This window comes from Spodoptera frugiperda, chromosome 12 (assembly GCF_023101765.2).
Source record: "Spodoptera frugiperda isolate SF20-4 chromosome 12, AGI-APGP_CSIRO_Sfru_2.0, whole genome shotgun sequence".
NCBI lineage: Eukaryota > Metazoa > Arthropoda > Insecta > Lepidoptera > Noctuidae > Spodoptera > Spodoptera frugiperda.
The window spans coordinates 1430266-1453760 of NC_064223.1; the positions used below are offsets into that span (position 1 = coordinate 1430266).

A 23495-nucleotide genomic window follows, 5' to 3' on the forward strand; every position below is an offset into this window, starting at 1 on the left:
TACTAATGAAATCAGATAGCTTCGTAAATAAAAAATACCATGACACTGTTCGGAAGTATATTGGTCTGTGTGTCATGTGTACCTATGTGAACTTGTATGTTTGTAAACGCACCCACGACTCAGGAGAAAATCCTAGTGTGGGACAACATTGAATTTAACACGTTAATTGCCATGTATGTCACCGGTGACCTACGTTAGTGCAGGATTTGCCTTTAACAGTTTTCTGATGGCAGTTAAAGGCTTAAAAAAGCTGACTAGTAGGCAAGTACCTACATGTACTCGTAACCTGTGAATATGGTGGAATTAAGCGCAGCATTGTATTAGTTTATCAATGTTTCTGGCTCATCGCTCACCAGTGCGTGTTTCTTTTCACGCAGTTACGACTTCATGGAACACCGCTGTGTTGATGTTTCGTGGAATCTCTGTACTGTCCTACATTTTAATGAATCTGTATATTCTCTGGTGTAAACATTCATTGGATAAAGGGAAAGGGTTTTTGTAGTTTTGATAGTATCTTCTAATAATTTTCTCGTGAATGAAATCCTAATGTTCATTCGTAAAGCATTGGTACTGCTAGGGTTTCAGGAAAGTGCATCTATAACATTACCCATACGGAAATTAAAACGATTCTATCAAGCACTTCTCTGTTTTAAAGGTACCCAGAGATTTCGATGTTCTAAATCAGGTATAGGTGGGCCCACTGCACCGAAGGCCAGTTCCACCGTACGATTTTGCTTTTTGAAAACCTAATGGGAAACCTAAACCTAATCCTACTATTAACATAACTGGCATAAGCTTGTGAATTACGTTATGTATTATTTCGAAGGAATTAAAACAAAATGTAGCTGATTTTCATAATTATTTATTCGATATCTCCCATGGTAACCTTCGTCTGTCGTAACACGTCTAGGAATAATGTTTTGGCACAATATTTGGCATGGTTCACTAAGTGTTGCAGTATCGTGTTGCTGTTGCGCCCGTATTCGTTGCATTACACGTTGCGTAACTTGTTACGGAATCGTATTTGTATAAAACTTACGTGTTGGTTAAATTGCAAATACAATAAGCATTAAGTTGTATCGATTAATACATATTTCTTATTTATTTATTTATATAAAGAGTTAATAAGACGCGAGACCTAGTTTTTTATCAATCGAGTACGGGCGTGAGAAAGTAACTTGTATTTGATGAATAACTGGAGCCTTTATCGGCTGTTTCGGAACACATCAGCAAATTAAAATAAAATTATAACACTTTACACCTTTACAACCAGACAACCTCTTTACATTTACAATATTTACGTGTCTTGCGAACCAAGACTGTGGTCTCCAAGAAATATTGAGTCATCTTTCAACCGAGAATCATTACATTTTGAACTGTAATTGCTAAAACACTAAGTCGGTATTTGAACTACAATCCTGCAAGATCACTGTGCCTTTTACTCGATGCAGTTTTGCATGAACTGTCCAAAAACCACATCAAATCGCAATTTTGCACCTAACTTGCATTCAAAGTTCAAACCAACTGTTTAGATCTTAAAGTATACTTTCAAATAACGTTAGCCAATATTCTTGGAGACCAAACAGCTCAGTAACACCGACACACCTCTAATTCTCACGAATACAACAATTGTTTGTAACAATAATAGTTTTTAGCCTACTTCTAGGCAAATAAATTTCTCTAAATAGCTTCATAAGCTTGCAGGCTCAAAGTGAACAGTAATATAGACTTTATTGTCACCTAACTTAGCTACAAATTACCTTAACATTTTATTTCTACAAGTTAAGTTTTAGTTTCCTGTCTTTTTTACTTTCAATCTGCAAGCTTACTACTAAAACATTTGATTGAAGATATCTAACCAACATTTTCAGTTCTATACGTCTGAAGAATGGGTCGATTCAAAACATTGTTTAGATGTGTTCAATCAAAATATCAATAATATCATCTAATCGAATAAATTATAAGAATTCAGTCGCTCCGTTTTATAAAATCAATAGAGATACAACAAAATGTTTTACAAACACATCTTAGTGAACATTAATGTGATCTGTTAGTGTTGTGTTGGCAGTGTGTGCTTGTCATAGTAACCTTACATTTGAGCGCTAAATGTGGCTCCGTCGATTGTGTTCTGTTCTCCCAGCCAACCTAGTGAGCATAGGAAGTACATCCTACTGCGAAATGCTCAAGATTCTCCCCCTGAAGTAGCTCTCACATCGTATCCAATCACTAATATGATACGACCGGGAGCTGGAATTAATTAATACGTATTGCTTGATTAATGTTCAATAGTTCGTTCGTTAAGTCTGCATACAACGTAAATGTCTTTTGACACACAAAAGCTACGTGACTGTAAACTGGCGGTGACCTTACTACGCGGGTACTTACTCCTCCCTAAACAACGGTTCGTCCTACTAGTAATATCCTCAATTACAACTACACTATAATACTTAATTGCTTTATTAATTATTGCTTTAATTTTTTGGTCTGTCAAATCCTTGGCGAGTGAAACGTGTAAATTGTATATCGTGTGTGTATGTGTGTGTGCACATTACAACAGCTAGAGTAGAAACAAAAGAAGCGAAGTCGATTAACAGTTCCTACGAGCAGCGAGACTATGAGTAAAGTAGGTCTAAAAGTATACTAGCACTAACGGGTAGCCGTCGATGTTGACTATTACAAGGCCTTCGATAGGATTCGTCCTGAGATCACGTTCTTATAGATTAAGTACAAACTATTATTGCATGTTTAGAATTGCACTGTTACGATTTCGATTAAAAAGTATCGATAAAAGTAGTCTTTACACTCGTTAGTATTGTCCAGAAGAGAACATGCGTGGGGTACTGCAGGCGAGGCGGCGCGCGCGCACTCAGGCGGGCGGCAGCATGTCGCGCTGCAGCGACGTCAGTCACGTGTGGAACACCCACCCCGGCACCGGAGGTCACGCGTCCGGCACGCCGTGGATGTGGTGCTGGTAGTTGTGGTTCAGCTTGTTGGCGAACTCGTGCATGATGTCCCGGAAGATGACCGAGTCGATGTTCTCGCCCAGGATGTACAGGAGGTACCAGTCGCCCATCTTGCTGCGCCGCACGATCGTGTCCACGTTGTCGCGCCGCACCAGCCGGAAGCGCATGCGCATCATGTACACGCGCATGCGCGGCGAGAAGATGATGATGAACCGGTACACGAGGGTGATGAAGGTGAGGATGCCGAGGATGACGAACCAGAACCACAGGAAGACGTAGATCTTCTCGTTGACCACGTTCAGCGGCAGGATGCAGAGCGCGTCGTGCCGCTCCACCTCGCCCGACGAGCCGAACTTGTTGAACAGCGTGCACTTCACCATCCTGGAACGCAAACCAAACATGTTAAAACAACAGACACACGTTTTGATACACCTCATAAAGCTGCTTACGACACCTACTCATAATAATAACAAATTGTTTCCAATAAAAAGCGTTTTGTACTAAGCAAAAAATGTAACAACCTAATTACCTACTAATTAGAAATTATTATTAAGTCGAAGATAACACAATTACTCTTACTTTACACAACTATTAAATCGTAAAAACAAATTGTTTAATTGACTCAAGTAATAGTCAATTGTTAGTTACTCGTACATTAGAAGAACATTACCTTGGAAATATGTAGATCATGGGGTCGATGCGATCCTCCTGATCCGACTCCATGTATCTGATGACGTCCAGCCCGAAGGACATGAACTCCCCGTCGAAGAAACGGTTCATCAGGAACATTTGCCCTGGAAACGAAACAACACCGAATGAGACACGAAACAAAAACTATTATCCTATTCTACACACATAACGTCACTCCTTTTTATACCCGAAGGGGTAGGCAGAGACGCACTTTACGGCACGTAATGCCGCCATACAAAGTACACACACTTTTCAATTTCACCATTTGTTTTATAAAGGCCCATGTAATAGGGGGTGAGCCTATTGCCATATACTGGGCACAGTTCCAGACTCTGAGAAATTTTCGAAAAACCGAAAAAAGCCCAATTGTACTTTGCACAACCCAGGAATCGAACCCGAGACCTCTTGTCCGGCAGTTGCAATTGCTGCCACTTGACCGACGTGGCAGTCTTCAGTATACTATTCTAAAACACCAAAAAATGTGGGATAAAAGACCTATATATTTTTAGAAATTGTAACAAATGTAGATCTATTTTTGACAAGACGTTGTTCGTTGGTAAATTTTCCGATATAAAAAAAGGAATTTACACGCATGACAGGACGACCCTACTTGATTATCCTTAATGGGCAGCCCTCTTATTATGCCGCTTTACGTCTTCAAATTAATAAAAAGGCATATCAAGCATCGTAGCGATCAATACTGTATTGTTTACAGCACAACTTGTATCGGATTACAAATTCTGAACTATGCTCGAAAGATGTGACGCGCGGTGTTTTTTTATTGCATGTTTGGGGCACAGGTCAACATTCGGGCATAAAATGGGCAGCATGCTGTAAAACTTGCTTTATGTCCGTTTTAATTCAATATGTTATGATTTACAATCGGCGCGGTGGGACCCTACGATACGATACGAGCCAAGTAAATGCAGAAAATCCATCTTATTGTTTGAATTCATATTATTGTTTCAGAAAATGTTGTTTGGGTAACTTATTATGGGAATTCGAACTGTGTGAAATATTTAGTAAATAGCGAAAAATGCACGTTTTGAATGACATTTCGTTCACTTTGTTCATTAAAAGTGAGAGGCAGCTTGATGTAATCAAGTACTTCGTCTAGGAACTTATGCTTCAGTAATAAATATATGAGTATATGTGAAGTTTTCATAAGGGATAAGACTTAATTTATAGGTATCCTAAACCGAATGTAACGACTGCGTTTGTCTTCATTTGCTACTGACAATGTTCTGTATTTAACAAGTATTTCAAATAAAATCTATATCTACTAAACATTAGCCTTATTCCACTTTAAAAAATTCTAAATATGTAACCAAATATCCCTTCTGCGCCTACCTCGGACACTACCGCTCAGGATTCAGATCGTGCGCGCGACAGATGTGCGTCTGATATATCAGTTAGAACATATTTAGGTCCGTGTGGCCACGAGCACGGCGGCTCTTGCCAAACCCTGCCAAATATTGTGTGACATAAATCTTCCCAATGTATTTGCGAGTCACAAAATCGGTGCGTAAATGTTCATTGTTACGATGCGATATTATCATAAACAGTATAAACACGCTCCGCACGGCAGCGATATACACTTAATATTCTTTATAGGATTTAGTTCTGTATTGTATTATCTTGTTACATATTTTATTGTTTGTCTAGTGCTAGTAAATGGGAGTATTGTTGAGATATCTCAATTGTAGTAGTAAAATATCAAAAGGGTTTCATACAGACTCTCAAATTGAGCCTGGATAACCAAATAAAACGAAACCGATTATTTAAAGCAAATATTTGGCAAAAATAGACTATCTGTTACTTAAAACTCTTTCCAAATAATATTTAACATTAGCCTTTAAAGTAACAATTGGTGAATGAGTAAGTAAGTTTTATTTGGTTTCATAGCTCTCCTGGCATGCTTATTAAGACATCACCGCTCGTGTGCCGTGTGCCGCGGTTGTCGTGGCCCGTGTAGGCCGAGATCGCGCGCTCAGCATTATTTCCTCTCGGCCGACTCGGCTTTTGTTATTGGAAACGCGACAGGAAGTGAAAGTAAATAGCTGTTGTAAGTTTAGAATTACAAACAAATAAAAATATGATGCATGCTTCCTGACGGGTTTTAATAAACGGACAAGATAGTGTTGAGAAATTCTCTCTGGTTTAAAGTGTAAATAAATAATACCTAATATTTTAATAAACCTGCCAGTGAAATAAACAAACATATTTTTCATGGTTTTCAGTCATACAGCAGAAGTGTGCTTTTACCTAGTAGGTAGACATCTACTTTACACAAGTTTTTCAATTATTAACTCTAAGTAATTAGCATTACTTCGGGGTTGTTAATAAACATCGATCAGTATTTTAGTCGCCATACTAGTTATTTCTGGATACTTTACACATTTTGGACATCGAACCCAATATCCAGTATTTACAATTGGTGACTATTCGAGACAGCCAACGTCAAATACAACTTAAAAATCACTTAGCAAAAAATAAAAGACCCCCAAAATTTGAGCTTATTTGAAACAAAAATGGCGGCCAGAATCAATCAGTATGAATGATGGCTGCGATAAGGGAAGACTCTTGACACATTTACAAAACGCTTTTAGTATTTGGAGCGGCCTAATCTAAGTCCGTGTTTGGGGAGCGTCCCTCCTGCCGATCCCAATTAGGCTGTGTACTTCAGACAGAAACAGGTCTTGATAGCACTTTTAGGAACTATAAATGTTATGTAGAATTCGTGATGTGATGGAATTATTTAGGATTTTTTGTGGATGTATCGAATATTGATTAGTCGCGGTTTAGGTACACAACGAGTAAAACAAATAAATGTGTTTCTGAAATTGGGCAGACCACGACTTTCAGCCAACACGGCCTGTCTGCCAATCTGTCTATGGACAAGAAACTTACAAATTAGGCACATTATAAAGTCCTGCCTTCTATCTCTCTTAGTGTCAGGAGATATGGAGTATTTTGCATATAATAAGGCCCAGCGTAACGGAAACCGAAACATTGCCAATCAGCGCAGCGGCTAAAGACTTATCTCAGGAATCCATACATTACTTTACTCATCATCATCATCAGCCGAGAGACGTACACTGCAGAACAAAGGCCTCCCCCTTAGTTCTCCACGTAGAACGACATGTGGTCTTTCGACTTAATCTATACTATATACTATAATATATAATATCTATACTAATATTATAAAGCTGAAGAGTTTGTTTGTTTGATTGTTTGAACGCGCTAATCTCCGGAACTACTGGTCCGATTTGAATAATTCTTTTTGTGTTGGATAGTGCATTTATCGAGGAAGGTTATAGGCTATAAAACATTACGCTATGTCCACTAGCAGCCAAGCAGAGCGGGTGAAACCGCGCAAAAGTAGCTAGTTCAACATAAAGACAATTAATCTCACAACTTAGAAATAAAACATGATATATCTCTCACCTATAACATTGACAAGAGCAAGGCCCTCGCACAGGTAGTACCGGTAGGCCCACCAGTTGTGGTAGCGCAGGTTCTCCCACAGGTAGTCGAGGATCAGCTTCTTCTTGGTCTTCTTCTCGATCTCCGTGCACACCCCCACGTCCAGGTCCATCATCAGCGCGCGGATCTTGCCCCCCTCCCAGGATTTCCATAACCAACGGGGCGCATAGAACAACATTGCCTGAAACAAGGTATTTGTAATGTTAGTTTCAATTAGAGACTATTTAGTATGTTTGAAGTAATATCTTGGTCTGGTCGTTGTTTAGCTAAAGTAGACTAACGATACTTTTAATAAGTCTATTAATCTTAACTTCTAATCCGATTCAATGTAGCTTGTCATTAATATATTAAGATACTGCCTATTGCACACTCCAATTTAGATATTTCTATAAAGTACGTATTACAAATCGATTAGGTAACAAACATTTAAAGATATCTAGGCACTTGTTGTGGATAGCCTCTAAATGGTTGCTGAATCTCATTCACTTTTAGGGAACAGAGAGTAAAGTTCCCTAAGAAAAGGAGGATCCTCCGACCAGGCGAGGTGATCATGCCTGGCGGGTTTTCTGCCCAACTATTGTTCGTTGGGATTTTCTATCCGTGTTAATTCGCATGTAAACTTCGTATGTGCGATGCAGGATATTTATGACGTCATCCGTTGATTTTGCTCGTCGATAGTCTATGTGCGACTTCTGTCATCTGTCACTTGTCACTTGTCAATGTGTCGCCACACACTTTTACTAAGCAAATTATTCTCATGTCCGTCACATGTAAGAGAGAGTTCACTAAAATCTAATACGGCATACAGTTTGTGTCTAAGTACCTCAATTAGACTTCAAGACAATATAACTAAAAACTTTTATGTGTTCAATGGCCCCTAAAACAAAATGGTATTCAACACTAAAAGAGACCAATTTCAATAATATGACGACCATCTAACAGATCTAACTTATTGTATTCCAACTTTATAGCGACATTTCACATTTTACATCCAACTTAATCAAACAAATCACAACTTATTTTAAACTTTGTGTGCATAGTATTAAAGTTTAGATTTAGAAAGTTGAGGATAATAAGGCGTGAGTCACAATGAGCAATCTTTAGATCTATGGCAATAAAGTAGTTTGAGCTAAAAGTAGCAGACGTTTGTTGCAACCTGTTATGATGTAGTGATGTTTATTGATATTGCTATTGCCGGTACATAAATGCAATTGATAAAACACATAACGGATGGATACAGGGCTGCCGATTGTTCAAAATATGGATTTAAAAATAAAACACCTAATATGAGTATTTTTGGCATTTCGTGCCCTCCTAAGTGCAGCGTAAACTAGACTCTGTGTACGATGACATTAAGTTACAATTTGATTCAGCGTCAATTTCCGAGGTGTTTGTTACTTGGGTACCTATTCAGCATCCGTGTACCTACTTGTATAATGGTTTGAATGATTGTTAGAGCTTTCAGTTTCAATGACGACACGTAAATAATAAGATTTAGTTAACGTGAGTTAATAATATCTAAAACGATAAAATTATAATGAAAGTAGGTGTGTTATAAAATCAAAATGAGACACTATTTGATTAATAGACATTATTACAAGAAAACTTTAAAAAACTTCGCCAATATAAGAATCATTAAACCTAACTATCCACAAAGTAAAATCAATAACTTTCGATCGCACAGCCCTGCAAACGTCATAAATTCATCTGGCTAGACACTATCGTAAATGGTTTATAGCCATCAGATATTATAGTTTTCAGCAGGCCGCGGCCCGAGAGATGCGCGCACACTGACAGACATCACAATACTGATGGCTTTATATAAATAACTGATTGACGTTTGTGGGCCACGATACTAGATGGCGTTAGTAGTACCCTATTTATTATTAGTAGTGCAGTTTCGACTGCATTTTGTGTTGTCACGTAAGCTGTAAATCCCGAGTGTTTCAATACATGGCTTGGAGGAATGCCTTCGACTTATTATTAATTCAGTGCGGCCGTGTTTTCGGGCCCGAAATGGTTTATGTTAAGGATTGAATGTGGAATATATAAAAAGTTAAGAGGAACGCTGTTACAATTTGAGCTTACAGCCTATTCTTTTAGACTACTGTTTTATTTTTATTAACTTTATTGCTGGTAAGATTAGTCGTACGGCTTAGAATGGTATACAAACTTTACAGAGACCTTTTTCCTTAGAAAGACTAAAGATTCTGTCGATGTCACTCATAAAGTTTTATTTAAAACTACAATTTAATAAACACGTAAAATATATTGTAAATCCAAAATAACATTTTAAACCATTGCTGTTTTAACCTGGCGCCCATAAAACCGCGGATCATTAGACAAATCATTGGAAATTCGTGTACATTGCAGTGATGGTAGCGTGCAAACAAGTTGCGAAGTTTAAAGGATGCATAATGCAGAGGTCAGCACTGCAGCTCGTGCACGTAACACATAAATTGGGCGTGTTCGATGCGGCTCAGCCGCGGTATTACAGATTCAATGCTGCTACCCAAAATAAGTGCGATATGTTTGCAAGTAATTTACGATGTTACACCACTTTTTATATTTGGCTGTTTTAATGTTTCATGTTCTGTAAATACTAAAGATTAAAGCTATTACAGAGTTTTATAAAGATATTTTCGAAATATTTCTTTCTATTATGGTGAATATGTGATGTTACTAAAACGACCTGGAGACTTTGGATTAAGATCGATTTGCTTGGCTAGACTTGTTTCGTGTTTGTCAAAGACGAGTTCTGTAGATTGTCATTTTGAGAAGCATCAACCTATTAGGTACTGGAAACTTGATGAAAAGGATTCTGTAGTCATATTTTGGTTCATCGCGGTAATTTGCTGCTACAGATTTTTTTAACATACAGGTTTTAAAAAAAGTAAAGTTAGTGGATACTACAAATGAACAAAGAATCTGCCAGAAACCAGAAAAAACACCATTAATCTCAACAATAAATCTCAAGCTACCCGTAGTCAGTCAAAATATTTCACTAGTCCGCATCGTACATCGGTTTGTTTACGCCGACATCGCAGTGTCACGCCGCCAGTGTGTTTACGGCCTTACAATCGACTGGCCAGTGACCGGTGGCCGACTGACCATAGGTCGGCAATCGGGCGCGAATCCGTGTGTCCTCAACTTTAGTAGCGTTATTAATGACCCTGCGTATTCGCATTGTTTCATTGAAAATATTGCGTATTGGTGAGATTCATTTTGGCTGAAATTTTGTTCGTCGAAAAGAGAAGTCAAAGTTGTATACAATGTGATAGGGGTGGGACTTCTAACCCGTTAAGGTTGAGTACTACATCTAATTTTATCGACAAAAAAATAATGTGGGTGGTTGAACCCCTAATTCAAAATAGTGATTTTTTGGTAAAAATAATTCACAAATGATTTTTTTTTCTCACCAAAACATTATCAAACATATGAAAAAAGTAATGAATTAGTTAGCCAAGGTTATTAGCTACCGTTTGTCGTTTTTTTTTTTGTTTCTACGACGCATACAACCTTTGATATCAAAAAAAGTAAAAAAAATATTAAAATAGCCATAATTTTTAGGGGAGGGGATTCGACCCCTTCGACTCCCGACTTTTGTCGGTAAAATTACATGTAGAACTCAGCCTTAACGGGTTAGAAGTCTCACCCTTATCACATTGTATACTCATTTGAAAGGCTTTTGCTAAATGCTAATGTGAAACGTTTTTTGCTAAGCTTCTTTGTCACGATTTTAAAATTTGTGAAATCTCAATAACACTTTATCCGATACACGAGCTGAACCCGATACCCGCACTCGATCAAGGAAGTAGAAAGGCGTAAGGGATTGGTTTAAAATTATAACTTTGTGTATGCATATATTATTATGCATATTGTATTTACTTAACGCGTGGTGTGTCTGTTTTAATATTTACGCGCATATCTCAGCGTAACTTCTTGAAAGGTTCATTCACTGTACGTAGAAGCAGGTTGGAGATCTTTGGCAGCTTTGCTGCGGTTTTTATAGTAGTTAGACCATCCAGATTGCTCAAATCAAAATTACCATACTAAAAACTAAAAAAAGGTTTAATTCTCTCTTAAATTTGGAATGGCAAGTTCCAGTGGGTGTTGCCAGTTTTTCTCGAGCAATGGTTTCTGGTCAGCCGCAACAGCTGCTCGTCGCGTCCAGTACTGCTAGATTAATAGTCTGGCAACACTCGTATGAGCATTCCGAGGTTTCGGCGGGAAGTTCGTAAAACACGAATAAAATGGCGCCCGTCTTCTGTACCGCCGGGTGAATAACGAGCTTTTAAATGGTGTTTGAATCCCCGTGAATTTTTATCTACATAACGACTATGTAATGTGTGTTATTTTCTATCTGAGGATGTAAAAACATATTTTTTTCAGTAAGAACTGTTTCCGACACTTCAAGACTTTTTTTTAAGGTGGAAAATCATCCAATGACTTTTCTCACCTTGGGCAAGGCGAGAGGAAGAGTCAGAATCTTACTGAATAACAACCACCCCGTTTCTACTCTTGCCTTTTGTGCCGGCGCCCCGGTAACTCGCTATCCCAATCCCGATATCATGTCCATGTATTAGACTATTAAATAAGCAACAATTTTAAGTTTCCTTTATTTTCCTCCACACATGTTCAAAGAAACTACTATCAATGCAAATGCGGCGACAGCGAGATAATCTCAAATGTCGACCTTATTCAGTAATATAAATAGAGTAGAGAACTGGTTCAGCCATTATCTCCACAGCTGAGTGAGTTCTTCGATCAGCCGTGAATCGATTGTCACATACTTGTTGCAATTCCTGGCTCTAAGACGAGCTTAGATTTTATAGAACTAACTTTGCAGTTTAAATTTAGACTCCATTTTAAAGATCGTTCAGTTCAATTTTATTTGTAAAGTGTTCTATTTTGTGGCGGATACAATCTAGATGGTGTTTAGTGTTTGAGAAAAAAGTTTGTGTAGTCTTTGTTCCTCTTGAATATTAAATCTTAATATTATATGGATAGTACTGGGTACGATCCTTACATTACTTCTTTAGTTTCCATCACAGTCAATCATCTGTACCCTTAGTACGAGTTTGCTTTACGAAAACGAAACGAGAGCATTTTGGTACTTTGATTGGCTGGTTAATTTGAACCAACCAATGAGAGCGCCGAACGCGCTCCGTTTTTTATTTCGTTCAAAGCAAACTCGTACTAAGGGTACTGGTCATAAACGTATGCTGGACAAGACGACTCCGTAGCTGGCCATTATTATTTATTACGTCGGCCAAACATTAATTTAATTATTTAAGGATACGTAGAAAGAAGAAAAAAAGGATACGACGAGTATGTTACCTGTGCCGTATAAAGGTAATAAAAGAACAACATTACTGCGTCCCCCGGAGCCTTCGACCATAATATTGAAGTACGACACATTGGAGTACTAACTACATTATTTTACTAGCCTCATGAGGACCCGTTCTGGATCTACTTTTATCCACTTTTTACTACAAAGGGACTGTTGGTGGTATCTGGACAAAAAATACTGTTACTGGGCCAATACGCGAATCTGTCTACAGAGAGTCTTAAGATACGTCGTCAACATAGCAGAGGCGAAGAAAGTCTTGAATAATAACTTTATAAACTAAGTTTAAAAAAACTGATTTCAACCGCCTTGTTTCTCTGTGAAGTCGGTTAATAAATTAATTGGTTATTATACCAAATCCTGCTCCTAAGTGAAAAAACCATTTTTTGAAACCGCATCAATATCGGTTCAGCGAGAGAATCGCGATATAATCCTGCACAAACATACATTCATTACAGGTAAAGCTTTCGGTGACGAGAAATGTAAACTATCTTCTGTAACTGATGGAGATGTGATGTTAGAAGGTCTGATGTCATGTGTGGAAGACAGTGAGGGTGTGCTATGGTGTGCCATGAATGAAGTTCATATCCAGCAGTTTGGAAGCTGATATAATGATGATGCTGCGGCACAAAGTTATATATTATATCTTATATCTAACGCTTCTCAGTTCTCGCATATTTACGTTCCAAATACATGCGTAAACAAGCGATAACTAGCAACATATGACCTACATAAGATGTTATAACAGTTCATAATTAGACCGCGTTACAATGGATTGGAGTGCAGCGCTGACAGATAGGTCCAAGATCACAGCTGAGTCATTTGGCAGGCGCTACGGTCAACGTCGCGGGGCCGTGGACCGAGCTATAAGCGGTAGCGATTATGATTTGAGCTGCGGACTGCCTAGCAGATTACTGGGGCTCCAGTTCGAAAAGCAGGAGTAGGAACGGCGTGGTTTTTAGTCAATAAGAGTCTGACATTCCCTCTCGCCTTGCCCAATGCGGGAGAAGTCAGTGGGTGATAATTTGTCCCCCTCAAAAAAAGACCGTTTATGATTCGGTTACAAATATGATTTAAAAAGTTTTGATTATGAATATTGTTAATATAACATTAAGTTTCTTATTAAAAGTCCCAATATTTAATATTGAAAGTTGTTGTCTATGTTTCAGTTGAAAGTCGTTGCTTGGCGTTACATAAACCGTAATAAATTGTTGTTATTTCAAAGTCAAATCATGGAAATGTAAAATATGGTTTGATTTTATAGTTTGTAATTTATTATTCATATTTCATGTTATTTTAGTATTTACAAGTAACATGTTTTTCATCGCCAACCCCAATAACTATAGTTAATAACAAATAAACCAAGTGTTTATTGACATGTGTAACAACCAGCGGAAACAAACGCTAATTAAGAATTTAAAACTAAAATATATTGTGCAAACATGCCAAGTTGTTCCCGCCAAATGTTATAACTTGCGGCCATTTCCCACGGGCGGGAAAACGTCATCGAGTCGTGACTTTTTCACGGCCACAGACTAAACTACTTATGAAATATGGAAACCATTAAAGAGTACCAACAACAGTTTCATTTGAGAAACTATTAAACGTGTTATTTTTGAGAGTACACCGTCAAATGCAGGAGTTAATTACTGCACAGCTCGGTTCTAATGAATTGTTTACTGTTAACCTTGACAGTTCATATTTAAACAAACCGCGGATTGTTTTTCGAACACCAAATTATTTTACGTCGCGTGCTCATTTTAATGGCGGCACGGTTACGTCACTTTAGGATTAGGGTGAAGATTTATAACTCAATTTTCTTTTTTGATATTTAAAATACCCTTTGATTGTTTAGTAGAATGTTTAGGACCGTGAGACATAGTTCGTAAATTATATTTAAATATGTTTTAAGCGTTTTCCAAGATTGTTTATAGGCATAGAAAAATATATGGGGTCATTTGTTTCAGATTATAATACTCAGGTATTCTTTGAAGACAAAATAAAAACTTATTTACGTATTTTCATATTTAAATTGTTGTATGAGTGGGAAGCTGTGAAAAGACTGATGATAACAGTGGAAATCCTATTCAGGTCAAATTGAGGTCAACGTTAGACATATCATAATTTATACCATTAATTAAATTAAATTAATTAATTAACAGATATCAAAACTGGCACTGTAGTTAGTGTCAGTTTTACCACCAGTCACCAGCCCACCAGTCATCTAAAAAAGTAAAAGAATTCCTACTAATTACAAATTAGGGAAACAAGAATTAAACAGACGGGAATATGTCGAATTCTAAACACATTTCGGATGCATCGATCATCGCGTTCGGATACATGCAGCGCTATCGCGAGCGACACGCGTGATTTATGCCGCTGGCTGTACGGCCAGTTGTCTTTGCTTTCCGCAATGACAGCGCGGGAAAATATTTAAAATGGCGACGTATTGATTGATGGTTTAAAATAAAGTTTTCATTGTTTTATTCGAATGCATTGTACATTGTACTGCTTGTGTTTATCATTTCATGAATAGTTGAATGAATTTCAATAAGCCGACTTTTATATTTTTTCTTTGTGGATGCAGGGCCACGTTTTATTTAAAAAATAATAATAGTAACCACTGACAAACTGATTTAGATATGGTTACTATTATGGTGACATAAGCGCACTTTAGATCTCAATATCAAGCTCAAAATCATGTAGATACCTACTTAGCACTAACGTTTATCTATCTATGATCTAGACCTATTTGGCAATCAAGCTGCAAGTTTAATCAATAGCACATTCCCAAATACATCAAATTCAATGCAATCTACGCGAACTAGTAACAAAGTACAATGCACTACTATGTGAACTACACAACCATGCGTACGCGCAGTTCCCACGAACTGTTGCTAATAAATAATAACTGTTTACCGCTTCATTAGAATCCGGCTTCGTTCCTACGTTACTATGTTTCTCAAATACCAATAGATTTGGTACACATTGTTGCAAATGAAGCTATGCACACCAGTATAAACTGACCGTAGAATGTATAGAGAGTTCATGTAAACGCAGACCATGATAAACTGGTTGTATAGCTCGATGTGTAGCGTGTACTTTCCATACAATGCGTGTAATACTCACTAATTGCCTTAGTTAAGATTGCGATGTATGACCTTATTATTTTGTGCTGAGAGTTATGTACCCACTTGTACATACTTTCCAAGAGTTACATTAGATTGTAGTTAGTAATATTAGTGTATTTAGGACTTGATGTGTATATTAACAGTTTTCGACAAGTTGATAAAAGGGCTGCTAAGTATTTTTTAAGAGGGGAGAATCATCCAATGACTTCTCCCGCATTGGGTTAGGCGAGATGGAGTGTCAGACTCTTACTGACTTAAAATCACCCCGTTCCTACTCCAGCTTTTCGACCCGGAGCCCCGGTAAACCCGCTGATGAATACTGGGTTCTGAATTTGGTCCTTAGATGTGTGTCGGAATGAGCACAAGTGAAAGGTCCGATGTTGGGTTGGGTAAATTTTTCAGTAGATCATTAAAAATTTTAATAGATACTTGTTTCTTACTTGAGTCCAGTAACGTAATAGATGGAGAGTCAGTATGCATAAATATGAGATCATTCAAGGTTAAGTTTATTGAGAGACATTTAAAATATTTATGTGGCCTATATCCGCAACCATCAATTAGTTAAGTACTTATGTACGTTCAGTAAAAAGTAAACGGTTGTACATCGAACTTATGTCTTCGCATTAAAATGTTGTAAAACTCGACTACCTGACATAAAGAGTCAATGTCGCTATTACTGAACCAAATAATAATTTAACCAAATATCTTGGGCAGTCCCTACACACTGAAGATTTTATTATTTTCTCAACAGCCTAATATCTTCGTTTTTTCGCGAGACATCATGAAAACAATCATCTTCAATCAAAATCAAGGTTTTCTCACGTACGTTTACGCACGCTGCTCATTATAAAGAGTCCCTCTGTGATTCGAAACTAGTTGAGCTTTTCTCCATATATTTACGTGAGTAGGTAAACCGTGATTTTTTTTAGTTATTTCTTTACATTCGCTTACTGTCTCTTCCTTTGGAAACTACTCCGGCCGTTAAACGTAAAGCAAACTCGTACTAAGGGTACAGGTAGGATGTGTAATACGGTAAAAAATATTGCATGACGAAGCTTGCGGAATATACATGAACAGTACCAATAACCAATCACATAAAGTACCATACAATATGGACGGAAAGAAAACTCACAGAACACAGGAAAATAAACAGATAATGTACTTTATTATCATAAAAATATCACACAAAAAATAAATGCTTACGTCCACACAAATACAACACATAGGTGCAGTTTATTAAGATATATTTAAAGATCAAAACATTTATAACTGTGTAATTATTAATAAGTAAAACAATGTTTGAAAAGTTACTCGAACGTAAACTTGGAAACGTATATTTTTATCGTTGTTTTGAAAAAAGATCGGTAAATAATACTTATAATGTAATCAAAACAATAAAGTGGACGGCTGGTGTAAACATATACGAGTAAGTAAACGAATGCATTGCATTGACGACTGTATTTGATAATGTTTTGGAGAGCCATGCTTCGGCACGAATGGGCCGGCTCGACCGGAGTGATACCACGGCCTCACGGAAAACCGACGTGAAACAACCCTTAAATTCCTAACTCCAAAAGGCCGACAACGCACTTGTAACGCCTCTGGTGTTACGGGTGTCCATAGGCGGCGGCGATTTGCTCTTTGACTACTGCCTTTCGATATATTTTATTTTATGTTAAGTTACTTTTTAAACTTACTCGATGAAATAAATACATTGAAATTGTCACTATCCATATAAATTTTTCACACTCAGACTGAAAGTCAGCATTTAACTGTAATCGCAAAGCTATCGTGCAGTGGTTGAGTGACTCACTTGTAGGACTTCAATTCCTGCACGGAAGAATTAATGCTAGGAATTAGGAACTGACACTTAATGTTCTAGGTACAACTCTGTTTATGAGACCATGATAATGTTACAAGAGATAATAATTATTATGGTGTTACATCAAACAATTACTTGAGTAAGCCGATAAAATAATATTTACCCAAAATAAATTTATGGTAGCCAATAGATAGCTTCACATTTGAAATTCCCCCGAACAACTAGTGACTTCATCTCTATTGTTTGTTTAATTAAAATAAGAACAAGGTTGTAACAAAACTAGACATCATTCCAAACTGCACCTTACTGAGAATTTCAATACGGAAACTCTACTTTTTAATACCGTTTCCCTTACATAGTTGTTTTAATCCTTATCTATCTCCACATATATGTATATAGTATAGCGATATATGTACATATACATATGTTGTATTTGCGAATGATTCCGCACCATTTCTGACGGTCAACAGTGGGAAGTAATTTATAGCGAGCTGCCAACGAGCGTCATAATTTATGAACTGCAGCTAACCAGTAACCACATCGGTTCCCAATACCACGCTCTCTGCCTACCCACTTGCGTATAGGGAAGTGTACCTCTCTATTAAATGTAGTGTAAGTTAATGAAAATATGACAAATGCGACAGAAGGTAAGATTGTCTTGAAAAAGTGGTTGATCTTTTTTTTACTTGTGTGGATTTTTTTTATGGAATGTTCAAGATTTTTGTACTACTACATGGTTTTTTTTTGAGGGTGGAAAATCGTGCAATGACTTTTCTCGCCCTGGGCGACGTTCCCAGAAGACTGGCCGCATTGCCACGTGTCAGACTCTTACTGACTAAAAACTCCCCATTTCTACTCCTGCTTTTCGAAACGGAGCCCCGGTATACCCGCTAGGTAGTCCACATTTACTCTCCAGCTTTGCGAATGAATAGTGGATATTACAATGAGTACAGAAGTACTCATAGGCATAGTAGGCAGCAGCCCATCTATTTGGGGAGGAGAGACATTGTGTTACTTTACTTGGCCTATAATACGTATGCAAAACTAATTTCCAGAGCATCGATTAGAAAGTCGTCATAAATACAGTGTGGCTGCAACATCCGTTGCCGACTAGGATCCAATTATTTAGGTACATTATCGTGATACTAGCCAAACCTCGGAATTGGCAACTATAGTCTATATTTTAGCGAGCCATGATCCCACAGTGATAGTGCTACGGGCTGCCGTGCCCTCGGGACTGGGGTTCTAATCTGGGTAGTGCACATGTATTATGTAGACAAGGCTTGCTACATTAAAAGCCTGTTATCTGATATAATAAACAGACGTCTCGATTGGTTTCCGAGCAGGTTGCTGTAATGGAGTGATTCTGTAGTATCTTGTATGTGTGGCCTCTACTGTGATAAATGTGAGTGTGTGCAATATGTCTGTTTTACGTGGACTTTCAATGATGGTGCGGTACTTGTTTATTGTCATATATGAATAATTTAAAACAATCTATAAAGGTAGTAGTGATGTAGTCAGTTTTCCCAAAACCTTTACTATAACTGTTCTTTATTGTTGACTATAATTGTCATAATCGCTTGACTTTCGCTATACGAGACACAAAAATGCATTTCATCCTACTATATACTGTTCTTTATTGTCCATGTTATAATTGTCATAATCGGTATGACTGTCGCTATATGAGACACAAAATACAATCCAACTACATACGATCCGGCAGACTATAGTTTAGTTAAAACTCCTTAATTATTTACATAACAACATCGTACTTATATCTTCACATCACCATAATAAATGGTGATAAAATGAACATAGTAATCTATCTGTTACTATAACAAACATAAGCGCCATGACATCATACTTATACTAATATAGTGTTCTAAGTATTTGTGAATTTCTGAAGGACGCTTATCACCGGCGTGAGGGTGCGTATTATGTGAAGTCACGTCTGGGCCATGCCGGCCATGGCGGTGTCATCTCCTTGTAACTTTTATAATATTAATTAAAAACACATGTTGCTACCATGTTATAAGGCACATAAGAGCTTGGTAAATAATGAGTACTAGATTTTCAGTTATGGACGTAATACTATTGCTGAATTTTATTTAATGAGATCGTATGAATCATACGTGTTTTTGATAGAATTTAGAGAAGGAATAAAATGCTTATAATATCTAAAAACTGCTTATTCATGTCGTAAATGTACCAATGTAGTAACATAACGATATGAAGTATTAATATGATTATTGCCTGAAATAATGAAATAATTAAATGAATAATGAAATTGTCAATAATTATTTTCAGCTTTCCCTTCACTTAAAACAACGAGAATAGTCATCGCAAAAAACCAAATAGATATTTAAAACCTCAAAAATGAACCCTAACAAGACCTAAGTAGAGTATCTTATCGCAGGACATTTGTAAAATCCCTAAATAGTGCACAGAGTCTCTTCCATTCGGGTAAACACGACATTATTTTGCTTAATAAAGTGAAAATTAGGTCGGCAGGGGGTAGTAGGGGGTGAGGGGGGCGAGGAGGGGATAATGTCTGACTCGGGATGATAATCAACCGATATTAACTGCTACTTGAGTGAGCTCTTACATTTTTATTCTGATGATCTGTTTAGGGGTCCGTCTCAATGCTGCGATTGTTTGTTGCGATTTGTCGCTGTTGCTGTAATTTCTGGTATTGTCTGGTTTGTTTGATTTTGGGAGAAGGAGGAGGTTATTTAAAAAGTTCAATGATGGATAAACACTAATTAGAGAAATTGTGACGACATGGATACTTTTGTCCCACCTTTTAATCTCAGATAAAAATCATTCGTTCGTCAGAAGTGCATTTGCAAAGAAAAGGGGTCTCGGGTCAAATCCCGGGTCGGCCAAAGCATTACTGGGCATTTTCGCATTTTTGAAAATTTCTCAGTAGTAATACGGAGTTTGCAATTGTACCCAATATATGACAATAGGCTCAGACCTTATTACATGTGACTTGTAACACAAATGGTGAAAAGTGAGTCTACATTGTATAGCGGCATTACGTGCCGGAATGTGCACCTCTGCCTACCTCTTCGGGGATAAAAGACATGACGGAGTATATATAAAATTCATTTAATGAAGGTAACAAATAACCAGAACAGTATGTCCAACATTATTCGATCCGTAATAATTCACCACGTTAATTCAGTTTTAATTATTATGTGGTGCATTAAAATCTATTTTATTTTACTTCTAATTTTACTACAAAATACGCCATTGTGGAACCCCGGGGTTGTCGCGAGTCGCCAGCAACATTACCATGTTGTAGATATTTGCATACATTAGCCGACATTTGAGGACAGCCCTAATAAAACCATTGTCTTGCCAACGCCACACAATCACAACCTCTTTACCTTGTAACTCGATATTTTATGATAATTTATAAATATTTGTACAGTTAAAAATAAATAAATTACTCTATTTGTATTTACTTAAGGTGTAATATTGGTTGGATGGATAAAATATTTTTTCGAAGTGTAAATGTTTACGTAGAGGTCTACGTAGCCGTAGCGCTACGCCAGTGCTACGGCGTAGCGTCGTAGCACACAATAAAATGTTAACGTATTTCCTTAGTTTAAAATTACAATAATTGTGAATTTGCTTTTTAAAAGGAATTTGAAAGATTGTAACATAACACATCGTTTGTATTGTTGGAAGGGGTTGGTTTCTGTTAAGTAACTAAATCCATTTCACCAAAGTCACATAAAGCGCAAAAACTAAAACTCGAAATAAAAAAAATCGAGACAATATCATTTAGTTATCGACCATAATCACCATCATTATCATCATCAGCCTGTTCTCGTCCACTGCTGGACATAGGTCTCTCCAATGACACGCCACTGAGCTCGATCTTCAGCTCTATCAATGTAACAAAAAACCCCAAACTATCCAAAAAACTATCTCCAATTAAAACAAAACCGGTGAAAGTCAGGAGCAGACAATAGTAACTGTGTGCCGAGTCATAATTCATGAGGTTTTAACTGTAGCAGTCAGGTTAGTTAATCTTTGTAACCTTTTACATGGAGCTCAGCTCTTAATACTTCCGCATCTAATTATGGCGGCGGTGGATGATCGCGCGTGGGCCTGCGCCTGACATTTTGTATTTATTATTAATTCTGCCAGCCACCAGACTGTGACTATGGTTCAATGGTTGTGGGCAATGACTGGGTGAAGAGTTCTATAGTTTCAATAAATGGCTTGCAGATCAGAATTATTCAATTCGAACCAGTAGTTCTGGAAAGTAGCGCGATCAAACAAACAGACAAACCAACTCTTCAGCTTTATAATATTATATATATTAGTGTAGATAGTGTAGATTCTCCCACTGTGACTATGGTTCAATGGTTGTGGGCAAAGACTGGGGTAAGACAGGGTTCCTGGAGTTTATGATTGGCTTGTCGTGAGTTTTACTAATAAAAGTACTGAATTGAAAAAGTATTCAAGTGTTTTTTGGAATTCTCGGTAGCATGTTCTCTGGAATTTCTGGTGTGTGGTAAAGGTTTGACCACCCATTCATCACATGGGATTTGTAACATAACTGGTTAATGTGGGTGTAAAATTTAATAAATGCACTGCATCTTCGGGGATTAAAAGGTGGATTTATTATGTTATATAATTTTATTAGAACTCATAAAAACATAAGCGCGATTATTCTTAGCTAACTTCGGATAGCCTATGTTTCATTAAAACTAAATGAGAAGTTGGTCTATTAATGGCTTTTATCAATTGTGTTGCGTCTCGCGGTGTCTCTGCATTGTATTCACATAGGTATATGTACAATCTTGGATTGGATAATGTAACCGTGAGATTGGATCACGTATATATTTTTAAAAGAGTAACGATTACATTTTCTTTCTCGTTGTTCACCATTCGAAGCTACAATTTGGAACAAGCACGTAGCTTCATTGATGGACGGACTGACAGACTATTTATTTGTGAATGTTTCAAAAGTACCTGAGAATGGTTTAATTGAAATAAATGTTTTTGACTTTTGAACGTTTTGTTTAGCTACTTGAAAAGATCAATGTCTGGATAGGTAACCTTATTTAAAGTTTAATACTCTTAAAATGCTATACTAAACAACATTTGATATAATACTTACTAATCATTCTTAGTTTAGTACCTGATCTGAGAAATATCGTCTGATTCATCACTTATAGGGATTATGAATAGGTGGAAGTTTGCACTCCAACGAATTATCTATTTAAAGGCCATTCAAAAGTACTTGAGAATAATGATTAGGCAAATATAATAATGATTCACATTTAAAAGCGTTCTAAAATAAATTTTAAGTTTATTGTAGGAAAACTGAGATTCGCGGAAAGGTGTTTCATTCACCGTTCTCAAAGAAACTTAGTTACTCGTATAAGTAAACAGGGAAATATTTTGTATAAATATCAGTTTCTGAGACATATTATTCTAGAAATTTGGTAATTGTCAAACATTTTTAAAGTTTGCCACGTGTGTAAATAAATGAATCTTAGGGATTTATAGCATCTGTATTATATACAGTATACAGTTTATTTACGTTTCATTATTTAGGCATAGATCCTGAAGTTATGTAATTTGAAGAAAATGCAAGTTTCCCTCCAGCCACACACGCTGTATGCACTATGTATAAATTAGTGAAAATATTTCGATGCCACGTATTCTGGATTCCTCGCTAACTAACGTCCCGGTTTTATCGACCGTTAAACCGGCACAAAAATAATAAAAAATAAATATATACAGCCGTGGGACACGTCGCGCTGCCAACGTTTACATCCTACTAATTATACCTTGCTTGTTTTACTAGTGCTTTGTTTATGCGCACGCGCATCTCTGTTGCGACACTGGTTTAAAACAGTTTATAGGTGAATTTATTGCACTAATAATGTTTTTGTAAATTGACGTCTGAAATTCGTCAGAACAACCATTTTTCACTCAGCGAGCCACTAAATCTATTTCGGGAACAATACAATGGTTTGTTTTAAAACCTTGGACGAGTTTATGACAGCGGAAATATTTACTTGTCA

The 23495-nt window shown here is 37.1% G+C and overlaps 1 protein-coding gene across 21 annotated transcripts in view; it reads right to left on the reverse strand.

Annotated features, from left to right (window-relative positions):
- Nucleotides 1-846: 846 nt before the first annotated feature.
- LOC118262473 (innexin shaking-B) overlaps nucleotides 847-23495 on the reverse strand; it is a 112525-nt gene continuing 89876 nt past the window's right edge. For all 21 annotated transcript variants that reach the window (XM_050697144.1, XM_050697143.1, XM_035573870.2 and 18 more), the window contains 3 exons: nucleotides 7101-7320; nucleotides 3634-3757; nucleotides 847-3344 (listed from right to left, as the gene is read on the reverse strand). In XM_050697144.1, coding sequence (XP_050553101.1) covers nucleotides 2939-3344; nucleotides 3634-3757; nucleotides 7101-7320 — 750 coding nt within the window. In that variant the 3' untranslated portion in view covers nucleotides 847-2938. The remainder of the gene's footprint in view (nucleotides 3345-3633; nucleotides 3758-7100; nucleotides 7321-23495) is intronic.